This window comes from Panthera tigris, chromosome D1 (assembly GCF_018350195.1).
Source record: "Panthera tigris isolate Pti1 chromosome D1, P.tigris_Pti1_mat1.1, whole genome shotgun sequence".
NCBI lineage: Eukaryota > Metazoa > Chordata > Mammalia > Carnivora > Felidae > Panthera > Panthera tigris.
The window spans coordinates 4063174-4080991 of NC_056669.1; the positions used below are offsets into that span (position 1 = coordinate 4063174).

The window sequence follows — 17818 nt, forward strand, 5'->3', positions numbered from 1 at the left end:
GTTCATTTTGAACAAAATCTGATTCCTTGTAGATGAATGAGATATTGGCACCAACATGTAAAAATCTCCCAAATTCAACTGAGAACTCCCAACACAGATGGCACTGGTTAGACACTGTAACGTGCACGAGACACGTACCCAGACACGGAAGGTTGAGAGTGTTGTGGCCCTGGAAATCATTCGTTTTGATCAAAACTGATATGACGTTGCTGTTCTCCCATTTGTCTTTCCTTTGTGTATGTTGTTATTTATGTGTCGATACATTGTAATGATACATGCTGTTAAATAAAATTGATTGAGAAATTCATTTATTCATCCACAAATATTTATTAAGCTGGGCACGGGATATGCTGCACAACAAAACAGACAAAACCCTGCACTCAGATGAGTTTATATTCTAGTGAGAGAAAGCAGACAACAGGCAGTAGATGAATATTTTAGATCTCATGCTCAAGTAAAGTGTGGCTTCTGCTTTTTGAACTGGTGAAATTTGTTTTTTTTCCCCTTAGAACCGTGTTGTATATCTAGAGTGGGGTCTCCGTTTGAATGGCTTATTCCACCTGAATATAGTCATGCTGACAGCAACTTAGCTGAATGTGCATAAAATGTAAAATTGGTAGTGCCTTCCCATGAGGGTCAGGACTACAGAGTTGGAAGGTCTGAAGTTTTGAGTTCAGATGCTCACTGTCTTCTGTCAGCCTTAGTGACCAAAACTTATAAAAATTTTATAAAGTCTGTAATTGTATATGAGACTCTGAGCCCTCCTAACTTTCTGAATTGTAAGTAACAATTCCTGTCAACAACCCAAGAAAGCCAGGTCTGCACCATGTGGTTTGAGGACGCGCGGTTGAGGAAAAGGCATTAGTGCCGTAGAGAAAAGCAAGAATGGTGGTTCCGTCTGTGATCTCACTACTCGGGCTGCGGAACTCTCCGGAAAAGGAGAGATAAAGCGGTATTTCAGCCGAGCCCATTTCCCCCTGCATGTTCACTTCTGAAGCTAAACAATGCTTATGATGCATGACTCAGCTTAGAAGGTATTTCTTACCGTCTTGTGAACGTAACAAACCTTGGGGAAGATTGTGCATACATACATCCAGATTTATTCACTACAGCATCAGAATTATGTTACAAACTTGAAAGCAGTTTTACTTATCACACATGATCTTTCCAGAGGTTACTCTATTATACCTTTTGTTAAATGTTTCGTATTTTCTATAGGATTTTATAGATACGCACTGTCTATATACATGTGCACATATAACAGTACACACATATTTTATATAATATATGCACATGTACATAGACCTATGCACAAAAACATAGACGTATTTATTCTCTCCCTTGTACTAAATACTAATTTCCCCATACATATGCCTGCCTCTGAAGGGCTTAGCACTCGGTTTTGAAATACCTTATTTTGAATGAACTTAAAATTGTGCAGCCATCCAATTTATTCATTTTTTTCTGAATTGAATAATAACCTTTTAATTCCCACCTTTAAGAATTTTACCCATGGGATCAATTATCTACATCCATTAATATTCTTCAGGGAAAAGGAAATATCACATAGGAACTGACTTTGGTTGATAGTACTGATTTTATTGTTTTAACTCTTTTCAACAGTGCTTGTAATGTTTATATTCATGATGTTTAGAAAATCTTAAAAACGTCCTAATAAGTATCTCTTTCAACAGTTTTACTTCTACTAAATACAAATAACCCCCAAAATTTTTCTCAGTAGGAAAATACTTTATCGATTGAAAATCATCTTAATTCATTTACACAAACATTTTCATAAGCAAGCCCTGATGTAGCAGTTTCAGACAGGGATTGATTTCTTTCCTGAAATAGCAGAGCAGATGTAGAGCACTACCCATTATGGAAATTGTAGTCATAAACTCATAATCACTAAGAAGTAATGCATTTAAAATAACTTCTGAGGAATTACTGCCCCAAAGAGCACAGTAGTTGATAATAAAGATGGGAGGTTATACTCTTAAGGCAGAACTAAGTGGTTATATTCTGCTTGTCTGATCTTTCCACTTTTATTCACAGTTCAATACCCGGGACTCCATAAGGCTGCATATCAAAGACGCCCCACAAATCCCCCTTAATGACTAACCAGGACTCTATTTTCTTTTCTATTGAGAAGATTTGGTATTTTCTTCAGGCATAGTAGCCCCCAAAACCTTGCATTAAATCAAGGGCTTGTATTAATGTAGAAGGGCTACATGTGGGCAAATTGTCAGATTGGGTTGGTGCAAAGGACGAGGTTGGGAGAGTGTTGAAGATCTGCTATTCATGTGGACTTAATATGAAAGAAAAGCAAAATGAGACACTCGCAAAGAAGCTGGGTTGAGCTGAGCAACCGGGAGATCTTTTGTTCAAGAAAAGCCTCGCTTTTCTCTCCACCTGTTCTCCCACCTTCCTGAGGGTGATCATCTTGTTTCTCTCACACTGGAGCACCGCACACCTGAATCTCAGTACCTGTGCATGCCCCTACCTGTGCAAAAAGTCTCGCTAAATCTCTAGTCAACATCTTCAGTACACTGAAGGTCTTCCAGTCTTTGTTGGTTCGTTTGGCAGGAGCTCAAAGACCCTGACAGGCCCGTTCTGTCCAAAAAGGGAACTGAAAAAAGAAAAGAAAAGAAAACTAGGTATTTTTTTACTTAGATTTGCATGTGTGTGTTTCAGAAGAGATAGCCTAGCACTTAATAGTCACTTTCCTTTTGAAGACCTGAATCAGGAATTCTAATATAATTACTTTGCCCTGATACTCCTGTTTAGGGAGCACAATTCCACTAGGAGATCTTCAGATTTATTGAGTGCCTTATATGTACCAGACAATAGGAGGAGATAAGGAGAGGTTTTATCTACACTGTGTACTTATAATTTCATATAAAGTATTTCATTCACTCACAGTACAGAAATCCACATCCTTACTTACACCTGTCCCCTCTCTAGTTAAATCACAAATCTCAAGTAGCTGCACACACCTTGACAGATGCAGTAAGAGCTTCAACAATTTCCATATACTTCAAAATAGAGATTCAGATCCCACTTCTGCTACTTCTGTGAAATGCAATGATTTGCTTACCCTCTCTGAGCCTCAAATTCTCTGCCTGAGAAGTGGGAAGTGCCTGTCTCAAAATATCAATGTGAAAAGTAAATGAAAGGTACAGTTAAAAAACTTCGCATTATTTCTTCGCATGTACTAAATAAGTCGGACCTACTATTATTTTTCGCAACTATATATTTTTTTTACATTTTTATTGATTTTTGAGAGACAGAGAGAGACAGAGCACAAGTTGGGGAGGGGCAGAGAGAAAATGAGACACAGAATCCGAAAGCAGGCTCCAGGCTCTGAGCTGTCAGCACAGAGCCCGGTGCAGGGCTCGAACTAACAAACTGAGATCATGACCTGAGCTGAAGTCAGACGCTTAACCGACTGAGCCACCCAGGCGCCCCATTCACGACTATATTTTATCATTGTCCTCCACCACTTTTTTACAAAGAATTACAATCTTAATCACAAGAGGACAAGAGGAATATTTTATTTATTTTTGCCCTCCTCGTTCCCACTGCCTGGCACGCAGTGGGTGCTTAATAAATGTTTGAGTACACAGTAGAAACACAGCTTTTCCTAAAGCAACTTGCTCACTATATAATGTAGAGGGAATTTAGCAACACAGATGTGATTACCAGCTAGAGAATCGTGTGCACATGAACTGATACGGTCATATATGTATATGAAGGCTAAAATACTTAAGTGTTCAAGTATTGCACACACTTTAGAATTGGACTTCAACCTTAGTACCACATGGGAGCCATAGCGGTACAACTTTTGAAAACTCTTATGTGTGTTATACTAAAAGTTATAAGTGATAACCATGAAGCAATTTCAGGTGTATTTTATAAATGTGTAATTCTTGATTTTCTCTACATATTCTCCCATGTTTTAATTAGCTGTCACAAGAAAAAAAAAACAAGAAGGAAAGTATTAGCTCCTTGTACCTACCAATATTTTATAAACTCTCTTAGAAATTAACACTGCTCTGCAACAACTCACCCATTTTCATAACCACATTTATAATTTAATTAAATTATACAGGAGAATGTTTTCTGTAAGTTACCAAACCGTTTTCATCTATCTAAAGAAGAGACAATTAGTTGCCTTAATTTTATAGGTAGAGAAACTTTCTTCACCCAAGTCCAGTGTTAAAATACTCATTAATTACAAAGAGGCAAGAGATTTCTGGGTGCCTTGACTATGTCAACATAAGGCAGTAGTATTCAAGGACCAAGCGTAGACAATTGCCCACAGGAGAGTTACTTAGGGCATCTCTGAGAGAAAATTATGGACCATGTCATTTACATTTTTATTAAATTTTCAAAAGTAGTTTCCACGTTTGCAAAGTCCTTAAAAATCAGAAGTAGTATAGAAACTACTTGCCATGTTATGCAAGGTGAAATACCATCTATCGCAGAGTCACAAGAGCCAAGTGCAACTTTGCTAGTTAACACGCTGGCTGAGGGAGAAGAAAAGAGTTGTGTGAAAACTACTCCGTGACTGTTACAGTACAATGTTATAAATCCATGATTTCCATGACATTGTGGCCAAAAGCAGTCACTTCTTGTCTGCATATGGCTAAAAAATCTAAAAAATCTGAGGTGTGACCAGCACACCTCAGCTGTGTTCACCACACCTGTCTTTTGGTGGCTTTAGTCTTCATTTATAAAATCAGGTGTTTGTTAATTTATCTCTCTAGTTCATGGCCTTCAAATCATTTGGTTTAGGTGTGTGTGTGTGTGTGTGTGTGTGTGTGAATTGAAAACTGTCTACTATTATTAGCCACCAGTAAACTTTTTCATATTATAAGGATTTTCACAGTCATTCTTCATCCTGTTTTCTTACTTGCTTCAAAAACTAAATGGGAATATGACTTGAAGGGCGTGATTGTCATATTGGGGGGTGGGGAATTATTAGTTTTCACCGGAGACATATTTTAGAACAGAATAAAATTTCATGGACCACACGACCCGAATTAAACTCTAATGAAAGCAAAATTATTGGACAATGTTAGGAAAGGTGATTTATTGCAAATAAGTATATAAATTTTTTAAGCTCTTAATTCATTTCTTCATTGAACTCGCTAGCACCTGCTCTGAGAGAGGCATCCAGCAAAATGCTAGATAGCAAAGAAAAATCGTCTAGCTCTTTTCCCAAAGGAGGTCACAGTTGAATGTGGCCTAAACCAGATGCAGAATATGGAGACCTGTGACCTTGACTAACTACTAAATGGTCTCTAACTTCATGAGATATTCTAGAATACTAATCCCATTGCCAAAGATGACAGTTTATGCCTCTCTCGACAATTATTAATGTTTATTTTTCCTGTCACAGTGCTAGATATTTAAGAGTCACTCAGTAGAAAACTGTTTTAAAGATTTCACTTTCAGTATCCAATATAAAGCCATCGAATATACTTGTAAGCATATTTCTCTATTCATCCTTTATTACTGATTTCTCGCCACACAAAATCAGTGTGTGTGCTAATACTAAATACAATCGTTTTGTCAAATTCTGCGGTTGAAACGTTTAAGACTTTGGAATGTTTTATTATTTCCCCCTTTACAGTTCTACTTCTCTCATTATAGGAATCCCCATATGTTATGTACAAGAAAAATCACGAAATGTTTGAAGGAAATGACAAGTATGAAGGCTACTGTGTAGATTTGGCATCTGAAATTGCAAAACATATTGGTATCAAGTATAAAATTGCCATTGTCCCTGATGGAAAATATGGAGCGAGGGATGCAGACACAAAAATCTGGAATGGGATGGTAGGAGAACTTGTTTATGGGGTAAGCAAATCAACTTACTGAAGAATTTACTTACATAAACCTGAAACTTTTTTTTCCCCGCCCGGGCACATATCTGTTTCTAAAGACCTATTACTGTTTTTAAATTTGCAGTTAACATTCAGAGAGGCATATACGATGTTCAGACGTTTCTCTAGTTCGTTATGGTGCCATTCCCAAATAATGAGAGAAGTTAATACCTCATAACTTCAAAATCTAGAAAGATAAAAAATTTAGAATATGATGTCCTATTTAAAAAAAAAAGTGGTGACTTCAGTACCTGTGATGATTATTCTCTTGCCTGATGTTGTTCCATCATAGCTATGTTGTTTTAAGAACCACACAACAAATCTTTTATTTATGTTACTTGGTAATTGAAGGGAAAGATTTCCTTCAACAGCATAAACTAAGACCTTATTTTAAGTAGTTCTCTGTATCCCCATTGCTTGTGCTTACTGGTAAATATCTTTTATGTAATTTGGTGAAGCAATCATGAAATTACTTTAGCATCTATAAAGTATTCACAGTCCTGCTGAACATAGTAAATTTAAACTTTATGCAGTGGCATCATTTTTTTCGATGTAGCAAAACAAAAAAAAAAGCTAGAACATACTTCATAGCGGGCCTCATGTGAAAACAGGTGGAGGGAGCCCTTCCCTGTGAGTTCACCATATACGAAGTATACACAGTTTATCGCCAAGGGCATACTCTGTGTAGACATTCCTGCCTTACTTAGAACAAGATCAGTTTCTTCAGCTGTCCCTGCAAAGGATCGAAATGAAACCAGTGGTTACCAAGTGCTGGTGATGCGTGATCCTACCAAAGTCCAGAAACCAACCCGAGAGCTCGCAGCAAGCCGTATCCACCTGAGGTGTACTCAGAAATTTCCTAGAAGACAATTCATATTTCACAGACTTCTCCTTCAGAGCACACCCTGTCTGATTCACCCTCACAAGATGCCTTTGAGATAATTGCATGAGAGCCATCCTTCCCTAGACAAGAATAATGATGGAACGATTGAGGACATAACCGAAGTCTGTTGAGGGGCCCCTTTGCCAAGCCTGAACTGCAATCCACTAGTCACGATTCTGCACCCTGCCCGTCACACCATGCAGCGACCAACTTTCTGCAACCAGTCCGGGCCTGTGGCTGTCCCCTCAGCAGAAGAGGAAATTGTTTGGCATTAAAGAGCAATCAGTTAGTTTTATATCCATTTATAAGAACTATTGACCAGTGAGGTGCCCTAAGTGAAGGTGAAAAAAATTGGCAGTTTTAAAGAATCCAAAAGTATTTTACCACAGGGCTCATCAGCAGTTTGATAGTGAGCTTCAAGCTCCAAAGAAAAAGGATCCCTAAACCAGGTGTTCCTTGGTAATTTTTTAGACGGTTGGTAATATTTTTAACTTTTGATACAATAAGTAGGTTTTAAATATAAACATTATTCAAGTTGTTAGAACTACAAGAATTCATTTCCTTCAGAGATCACTATTGGGTATTTCATCTCAAAAAATCCTAGTTGGATCACCAATTAGTCATGGATGGCGTAACAAGCTTAGGTTTCTTTCTAGAGCATTTGTTACTTCTCTCTTTCGCGGAGCCCCTACCCACTGGGCAACCCAGGCTCACCCCTTTGCAAGGGCTCTGACCATATGGTTCAAGTAGCAAAAATGAGCGATATTTAGAGAGTAGCATAGCTAACGAAAAGTTGTATCTGTGGTACACACCACAGTAACGGAAAGTCCCAAAGTCAAGCAGGTGTCAAAGAGAAAGAGAAGATAACCTAGTGGTTATCAGTTCTCATTATGTTCACTCATCAGTTAATCCTCCAGGGTCTAAATTCTCTCTTCTCTGCCACTTGAGCTTTTCCCGAAAGGAATCTTCTCCCATGTGTCTCGTACACTTTCTGTGGCGTCAGTATGCATCCAGGTGTCTGTAAAGTCTGCACTTTCTTCTGAGTTATTTTACTTTCTTACTGCAAACACGTACAACAGATGTCCAGGTTCCGGGGCCTGGGGTGAAACACCCATTCTGTCCTAGCTACCAAAGCTCCTTAGACAAGCAAAAGGATTCACCTTGAACCCGTTGTTGCTGTTGTTGTTGTTGTTGTTGTTGTTGTCATATTCTTTGCACACTTTGTAATGGACTTGTCAGGAATAAGTGTCCTGTGAAGCACTCACGTGCAGCCTCAGTGCACCACCAGGAGGTGGCCCCAAGCACAGATCTCCCCGCTCCTGGCAGGTACTCTCCCCCTGTGGCACCTGTGCGCCCAGCAAGTCCATTCCGTGGTCCTCTGTGGCCCTTCTGCTGGGTCCTGCCAGACTCGTGTGCATGGAGTTGAATCCACGGGAATGTTCTTCCAGGCATGTTCCATGGCCGGCCAGCACCAGGATTACCTGTGCTGTGTGGTGACATGCCGGTTCATGAGCCTTGCCCCAGAGACCCTGGAAAACCCAGGTATCATGCAGCGCTTGCAGGAGACCCTTTGCCTACTTCCTTCCGGGAATCACCGAAAGCTTATGGACCATCTCCAGGGTTAGCAGACAAAGCCCAGGTCTGTCTCCTCTGTTCACTATCCTCTTGCAGAACACAACTTGCAGACGTCACAATTACCCTCATCGAACATCCCGGGTCTGTCCTCCCTCACATCTACTTTCACATGCAGGAAGGCCCCCTTGTTTCTCTCCGTGTTGCTTTCCTTTTGTAGAGTTAACTCATTCAGGGTCACTTGCATAAGTAAAACATTTCATAAGAACGTTATGCAGAACGAGTTATACGAGTGGTGTTTCAGATCGGTGTAAGGATGTCGTGGCCACATATTCCTGTTGCAACAGCAGAACAGCCACTTAGAAAACTAACAATTCTGTAGGATGTCATCATGTATGCTACTAAATACAGCTTAGAGGAATTGTGGGGGCAAGACTAAAACACGTATGATGGAGACTGATCATACGATATGAGAAGAATTATACTCAAAATGTTTATTTTGAGAGAGAGAGAGTAAGTCTGAGTAGGGGAGGGGCAGAGAGAGAGAGAGAGAGAGAGAGAGAGAGATCTAACAAGACTCTCAACGCAGGGCTTGGACTTACAAACCAGGAGATCATGACCTGAGCTTAAATCAAGAGTCAGATGTTGAACCGACTGAGCCTCGCGGGGATCCCCTGATATGACAAGAATTTTTCTAAGCATGAAACCAAAGGCTAAAGATACAAAAAAGATACTTTTATAGGCTACAAAAAATTTAATACATATATTGCAATGAAGTACCATGATCTAAGTTATATAATGAAAACAGATGCTGAGTAGGGAGAATATTTGCAACATATGTGGAAAATAAAAGTTAATATTTTGAATATATTTGAAAGTGCTTACAAATTAGTCAGTAAAAAATGAATTCACCGTATGGAAAATACAGGCAGATTATAACAGGTTATGATATTTAAAAAGCCAATGTAGCTATTTGTTTTACAAAAATAAACTCAATACAAAGAGATCTAATTTCCTATAGAGCAAATTGACAAAGATAAATGAGAATAAAGACACACATGGGCTGTCCACCATCCATAGCTGCAGAAGCTGTCACACAATGTTGGTGACAGTAGAAATTTGCATGGTCTTCCTGGAGAAAAGTTGCACAAAATACATCATGACCATTACAAAGATGGGTACCATTTAGATCAGCAACCCCACTTCTCGAAATCCATCTTAAATAATTAAGGTATCTTCTAGGGTTTTTCTTCAAAGATGTTCACATAATTCATCAAAGTTTTAAGCCGTGTAAACGTGGAAACAGTACAAACAGCTCTTAAAATAATAAGTAGATTGAGTAAATTTTGTTATTTTCATATGATAAAATACTAGCAGTCATTAACCAAGTTTTAATATATAAGATAAAATGAAAAGCATTCATCCTTTCCTTCTGAGTAAAAGAATTATAAAATAGTGTTTTATGGGGCACCTCGGTAGCTCCATTGGTTACGTTCCGATTTCAGCTCAGGTCATGATCTAAAGGTTAGTGAGTTCGAGCCCCGCATCAGGCTCTGTGCTGACAGCTCAGAGCCTGGAGCCTGCTTCAGATTCTTTGTGTCTGTCTGTCTCTCTCTCTCTCTCTGTCAAAAATAAATATTAAATTTAAAAAAAAAACATAGTGTTTTATATTACCCCATTGTAAAATAAGAAAAATATTCTTCATCAAACCATGTCTAGCAGGGCATATGTTAAGAAAAAAATAAGAGTAGGTAAGAGTGGAGGTAACTTTCCTTAATTTGGGGATTCTGTGTTCAGGTACTAATTCCTATGGCTAGTTTACATATCACTTGTATAATGAAAGTTATACAAGTAATAAGATTGCAGAAATAAACACCTCCCAGTAGTGAATCTGACTTCTGTGTGTGTGGGCGTTTATGATGGAAGCTAAGTTCGTTCCCCTAGAAGGCACTGCTGGTGAACCCTCACTCGCCCAGCGGGCAGCGTCATGACTGGAGTGCGGTGCCCACCGCAGCCCTCCAGATGCCCCTGTATCAAGCTGCTGGCCGTCGGGTGAACCAGCGACCTGAGGGTATACGGGAGTGAGGCAGCCTCTGTGTAAGAGCACAAGTGCTTGAGCAATGTCCCAGATTCCACTTTAATGCCAAATATTTTCCTTTCCAAACGAACAATCAAATAATCTTTGTTTTCACAGTGTAGATCATGTAACATCTTACAGTTTTCTCATGACACTTTATTTCATCAGTTTGAGAGATGGCATGATTTACAAGGAAACACAAGCTCCAATCCCAGAACTGCCGTGACGTGTAGAACTCACCTGAGTCTCAGTTCCATCGTCTAGAAAACAGTGATAAGCCGGATTACCATGAATGTTAAATGAGATGCCCTTTAAATATTTAGTTCGATGTCAGGTACATAATCCCTCAATAAGTGCTCACTAGTATTTTATTCATTTTTGTAATGGATAATCACAGTAATGCAGCAAGGCAAACAGGAAAGTGTCCTCATTGTAGAGATAGGGAAAACGGGCTCAGAAAAATTGCTCAGAACAAAAATGGGAGCTGGTGTCTTAACGATCATAATATCTGAGAATTGAATCCACTGTTTTCCAAAAGCTGTGTTAGAAATTGGAAGTAGAAAAAAATCACCGTATGGGCATAGTAAGAAATAAATGCCAATTTCCAGATTTTTGTGTGCGCGCTGGATTGGAAAATGTCATCAAACAACGGGTTTCTTCTGTCCCACAAACACAGACAGTATGATAGGTTTGTTACAACTGGAAAGGGATAAAAAAAAGAAGGACTGTTTGAAATTTGCAATTCATAATATTAAGGCATGGCCAAGTAATGAGTCCGTGGCACCATTCCAAAGGAAACAGAAAAGGCTGCAACGTAGCAATTCTGGCCAAGAAATTCAGAAATTCAGCCATAAGGAAAGGCAATTAGGGCTCCCCCTCTGCCCCAGCCCACATCCTTAAAGCTTCACAAAATGCATTAACCTATGTGTTTTCATGTGTCTTTTCTCTTTTAGAAAGCAGAGATTGCTATCGCCCCTCTGACAATCACTTTGGTCCGAGAGGAGGTCATTGACTTCTCTAAGCCCTTCATGAGTTTGGGCATATCTATCATGATCAAAAAGCCTCAGAAATCCAAACCAGGAGTGTTTTCCTTCTTGGATCCTCTGGCCTATGAGATTTGGATGTGCATAGTCTTTGCCTACATTGGTGTCAGCGTGGTCTTATTCCTAGTTAGCAGGTTCAGTCCGTACGAGTGGCACACAGAAGAGCCGGAGGATGGAAAGGAAGGACCCAGCGACCAGCCTCCCAATGAGTTTGGCATCTTTAACAGCCTCTGGTTTTCCCTGGGTGCCTTCATGCAGCAAGGATGTGACATTTCACCCAGGTGAGTCTGAGAACCTCAGTTCTTCACCGATTCCCCAGTAATCCTTCGTGTCGTGCAGAACATCTCTATCCAGGTTCTTGTCCTGGAAGCAGAGCTTTACTTGAAACATACAAAAAAACTTGCAGTTCCCAAATTAATCTAAGTATATTCACGGCCAATTTCTCCAACTTAGCGCCAAATGTGGAAACCTCATAAAGATGAAATTTCCCGATGGAAAAGTAACATGCTACCCGTGAGAACCCTCAAAAAGCACTGCGGTATTAATATTTCCTTCACTGGTTTGACAGATGGAGACAAAAATCTCAACTGTAAGAACAGGAATTCATTTCCATTTTGTCTCCTTTTCAAAATTAAATTTCTTTGTGACTATGGCTGTTCACTTTTTTTTTTTTTAATTAATTTCGAACTTGATTTACATCCCATGCACCTTACAGGAGATTTCTGCCACATAGTTACTGAAAACCTGAGTCAGGATAGTGGGTAGCAGGTATACATTGTTCTATCTAACAATACAAGCTGTGGGCAGAGTTCAGCTATGTGCTGTGTTAGTTTAATAGAGATGTTTTTCAATATCTCTGGATTCATGCCTCACTTCCTTTGGATGCCACTAAGACATTTTCAGTTATGTTTGCCAAAAATGCAGCTAATCTCCCGTTACAAGAAAAATACCAAATTTCTCCTGTAGGAAAAAAAAACAGCAGAAAGTCGGAGAAGCTAAGAATTGAATTTAAATAGTGACTTATATCATCATCGCAAATATACAGATTTTTTTTTAAGAAATGTATGCTTTCTCAATAGGAGACATTTTAGCCACAAGTCACTTGATGTTCCTTAAGACCCAGGAAAACTATAAATGTGTTTAAATTCCACTGACATATGCACCTGAGTCAATAACTCTGAATTAATGAAATGAAAAGAAAGCAAGGTAAATCAAGTAATGGTTTTGAAAACCAGGATGAAGCAAATGCCAAATTAAAACCAACAAGTGCGACTAATATAATACTGATAAAAAAGGGAGAATTTTAAGGCTAGAAATGTCATGGAAAATATGAAAATTTGTTTCTTACTTTGCAAAATTGTTTAAAAACAATTTGTCCCAGGAATTTTAAAAAGTTTGATGGTCCCACAGAGTGATATCAATTATGAAAATGACCTGGATTTTTAATTCATTCCATCCTCGCTTTTCCTCTGCATCCACATCACCCACACATCTCTGATAACAGGGAAAGGATGAGGAGAGAACTTTTTTTCTGGAAGGTTAGCATCAGTTTTTAATGCCGTCCTGCTGTCCCTTGACAGGTCACACGCTCAGGTCTCATGTTGGCAGTGGCAGAGGGAACATTTTTACACCGGAAAGTGAAGATGCGTTAGGACATAGCCCATCCTCCACTCAGATCAGTAACGCTCACAAATGAAATTATCAGAAAGGAAATCTCAAACTAACAAAACAGCCCTCTCGACTGCAGTCCCTCTGAGACCAGTCTGAGGCATCATCTGGCCCAGCCAATGGCAGGTGCCATTGGCACATGCCCCACCCACCCTGGCTGGGTTCTGACTGAAGGTAATCACAGGTTCTGTCATAAGGGTATTGATCAGATTGTGTCAAATCTAAGACCTCTCCCAGTGTTAAGACGTATTGCTATTTTAGGTACCACGGAGAGAGAAATAATGCTGCCCATTAAAGCACATGACTGTGTTTAATCTCCTGGCCTGTAGGCTGCATCCTAATTCCAGAGATGCTAAAATGTAAAGGGAGGAGGGTATCACTGGATTTAAGTGCGTGTTCCTTTTCTGTACCTGAAGGAAATGCATTAAGTCCCATGTTTCTGCTGACTAAACAGTAAAAAGGAAACGTTTTCCATCTTGCCAGTGGCATTTCTAAATTCACTATGCCATGAAGGGCATCAGATTGTACTGAAGGCTAGAATCATTCTTGAGTAGACAGAAAACGAAACAATATTTGCGGTTGTTGCTTTCAACGTACATTGGGAATCGATGGTATTTCTTTTATTTCTCTATGTTGGTTAGAGAAAGGAAAATGTGCATTATCTTCTCCATGTTCAGATCCCTCTCAGGTCGGATTGTTGGAGGTGTCTGGTGGTTCTTCACGCTCATCATTATATCATCTTATACCGCTAACCTCGCTGCTTTCCTGACGGTAGAGCGAATGGTCTCCCCCATAGAAAGTGCGGAAGACCTGGCCAAACAAACAGAAATTGCCTATGGAACATTGGATTCAGGGTCAACAAAAGAATTCTTCAGAGTAAGTTAAGGGAAAAACCAACGGTGAAATGTTCGTAATTTTGAAGCTCAGGCCATTTTTGCCAACAATCGTTTTATGGGCTCTAGCTATGGTAGGTTTTACACACACAGTAGGAACTGCTACGTTTAATGCCAATACTGCTACTTGGATTTTACAATCACTTTAATTTGCAAAATCTAATTGATTTATTCCATGACAAGAAAGACTCAAGGAAAAGTGACAACAAAAAGGTAATTAAAACAACTTTATAATGTAACTTATCCAAAGGATTCCAGTGTTGGTAATGCTTTGATGATACTGCATCTGGGAAGATTGAATTTATGTATGTTTTGGGGTTAAGAGCGTAAAAATGAACGTAAGATTTGTTTGTTTTTTTAAGAATAAATTTAACGTGCTACATTTGAAACCCTTAACTGCAGGTTATACTCCCTTCTATGAGGTATATATAGTCTATAATCTATTCTGTAACAGTGGATTTCAAAGCAATATGTTTGCTTCCTCACAAGATAATGGTAAGAGAACTGTTACGTTCTGGACACCTTTGTAGGGCTTTGTATGTGCTGACTTTTCTGCTTTGTGGATAAAATTGTTCACACTGCTAGAAATTTACATATGGCTATGATCCCTTTTGTTTTCCCTCAGGATGGCAGGTATTTGGGGGTTTTTGTTTCTGTCTTTCAGTTGTTTGTTCCATTAGGAGGATGAATTTTTGATCGGTGAAACTCTTTTACTCTGCTTCTACTTAATCCAGAGATACATACTTGGTAATGTCTGGTCAGAGATAAGGATTCATTTTGTGATTTCAGAACCAAATCATTAAAAGGTAGTCAGAGTGACATTTTCTCAAGTATTTACCAAAGTAATAATGAGGACATTTTATGTGTAATTTCATTTGGTTAGTGACAGATACTTAGTAATTCAGAAGACAAGACAGATTTCCCTATTTTTTAAGGTTTTGTGTAAAAATAACGATCGCCCTTTAAAGGAAGTTCACGCTTACGTGTATAGGACATGAAAGTTTGCATTGTCATTTTAAATGTATATGTTTATCATTTTCCCACTCAGCCTGAAAATTAAAAACAACAAAATGCCCTAATCCTTAAGCTGGCCTTAAGTTTCATGTGCTTGGAGTTCAGTAAGAGATTTCTCTTTTTGTACAAAGATCTGATTGTGTTATCCTTATAAACTACAGATGTTTACATAATACTAAATTAAGAACAAACCACACAAAAATTCTGCCAGACGCATCACTGGGCATTGTTTAAAAAAGAAACCAGGCAAAAAAAAAAAAAAAAAAAGAGGTTAGAGTGGGAGAGAGCCAAAGCATAAGAGACTCTTAAAAACTGAGAACAAACTGAGGGTTGATGGGGGGTGGGGGAGAGAGGAAAGTGTGTGATGGGCATTGAGGAGAGCACCTGTTAGGATGAGCACTGGGTGTTGTATGGAAACCAATTTGACAATAAATTTCATATATTAAAAAAAGAAAAAAAGAAAGAAACCAGGCTGTGAACAGTGTCTTCATCAACAATTTGGAGCATTGCCAATAGATATAATGAAAAATTTATGGTAATGAGAAAGTATTTGCAGATTTTTCTAAAACTATAAATAATAGTCATAGCAATAGATTTTATTAACAGTATTCTATGGATACATTTAACTAAGCAAATTTTTAAAATTTACTGAGTACATCCCAGTCTTTAAAAGTTACTGATAGAAACATACTGCTCTAACACATCTTAGCATAATTTCAGTACCTTGCCGGAAATCTCTAAGTTTGTAACTGCTTCCGTCCAAAAGTAAGTAGGTAAAATTCAGTGACTGTGCCCAGAAACCATTACGTGTATGCATCAAAATAGAATACAAGTTTGTGCTATCACTTGCATTTTACTGGAAAAAGGTGACTGATTTTCATGGAAATCAGGCAAATATTTGCAGGTTCATCATCCTGCCTTGAGTGATAAAGGAAGAAAGGTCATGTTGATTCCCTGAAAAAAAATTTCATAAATAACTCCCTGTAAAGCTCTCGAGCATCAAGCACCCTGAAAACGTTTATTTTTAATCTTTATGGAATTTTTTTAAAGTGTCCCAAATTCTAAAAACTGGTGAGGTAGATAAGAGAGTATGTTGATAAGAAATACAGGACTAAGGGAAGCTGTTTGCTGGATTTACAGAGCCTTTCACACAGGCTGTGCAATCACTGTGCCCCGTTTCCTTTCTTTCCCACCCCACTTCAGTTTCAAAATGGAAAGATTTTCTTAGAAGTGTAGGTATTTTTTGTTGCCTGAACCCTAATGGGACAAGAAAGCCCATTCCCTGACCGCACACTTTCAGGAATGCATAAACTCGGGTTCTCTGATAAAAATGGAACTCATTTCCTACCCTGTGCTCTCCCTCCTCTCCCACGGATGATGACCTGGTTTAAATAAACCATTTTGTCTGACGGGTTGAGGAAACAGAATGCGAAGGGTATTTTTGCCCTTGTCGAAAATGTTTCCTCGCGGGAACATAGCAATGGTACATCTCTCAGCCCCACTGAACTGCCTCGGGCAGTGACCTGTACTCAGGGCTTCAAAAAATGTTGCAGTTAAAATCAACTGGAGAAAGAATTAGGCCATGGGGGAAAATTACATCTGAATTCACCTGTTGCCTTGGGCGTGCCTCATTGTGAAGCTTGGTATGTGTCGTGTTCTGTGCTCCCAGTTCAGCATACACATAGAGGCGTTTAAAGAGAGTTCCTATTTGTCACTTACCGACAGCCTTCTCTGTAGGTACTGAGACATTATTATACACCTGATTTGCACATGCTGCTTTTTTATTTGAACGCAGATTTTACACTGTGGCTGTTTCAGCCATCGGGGAAACCACGAATGCGTAAATGGGGTGGATTACTCTCTCAGGGGTTATAAGATTATCAAATCTTGTGAACATCAGCCATGCTGCATAAGCGACTAGAAGCGGGAAATAATTCACCTGACAACAATGTACATATGAAGTATAATGCGTGACATGTGTACATATTTTCTCTTAAAAAACAGGAATGGCAGAATACTTCATTTTTGAGAAATTAAAAGCACAGCATAGTTTTAAAACTCCAAGAATGATTTCAAGTAATAAAATAGTGCTTTAAGTAAGTAAGCCTCCTATTCATGGAGTTTCACAATAAACAAATAAATCTGAGATTATTTTTCTAAGCTCAAAGAATGACTTTTGTATTATCTTTGCTTCTTACCTTGAGCCTAGTCACTCCCCAAACCTAATCTTTAAGAAGATGTGACAGTTGAAGATTTTAGGGACTTAAAATCCCATTATCACTGCATTCATGAGTTTGCTGGGTCTGCAGAAATTTCCGTTTTAACCTGTCTCATCAAATGTATAAAGGTTTGCTTACCCTCACTCCTTAGCAGACACCTCTTGTGGTCACAGATAAGGCACAGGGATGTTATTTCCGTCTTTCCCTTCTTGAATGTGCCCCCCCCCGCCACCCCCTTCACCATGTGAACATGATCTTATCTATCACGCGCCTTTCACTCTGAATCAGAATTCCTAAACATTCACAGAGTGACAGTGTAATTTTTTTTTCCCCCAAAAGAGTTGCTTTCATTATTTGTCTAATTTCCCACCGGGCTGCTGTACCTTTACAATTTCTGTTATACATAAGGCCTGCTAAGTTTGGCACAACTACATATGGATTCCTCTTTCTTCTGGATTTTAAAGGAATTAATTTACCTTCCTTTGCACTTAAGGTATATGTAATTCAATGTATTTAAACAAATGCCGCAGTAATTTTCCTCACATGAATATTGTACAA

The 17818-nt window shown here is 38.9% G+C and overlaps 1 protein-coding gene across 7 annotated transcripts in view; it reads left to right on the forward strand.

Moving 5' to 3' along the window:
• Positions 1 to 17818, forward strand: part of GRIA4 (glutamate ionotropic receptor AMPA type subunit 4) — a 247428-nt gene that overhangs the window by 187863 nt on the left and 41747 nt on the right. For all 7 annotated transcript variants that reach the window (XM_042958444.1, XM_042958443.1, XM_042958445.1 and 4 more), the window contains 3 exons: positions 5659 to 5865; positions 11377 to 11747; positions 13812 to 14010. In XM_042958444.1, coding sequence (XP_042814378.1) covers positions 5659 to 5865; positions 11377 to 11747; positions 13812 to 14010 — 777 coding nt within the window. The remainder of the gene's footprint in view (positions 1 to 5658; positions 5866 to 11376; positions 11748 to 13811; positions 14011 to 17818) is intronic.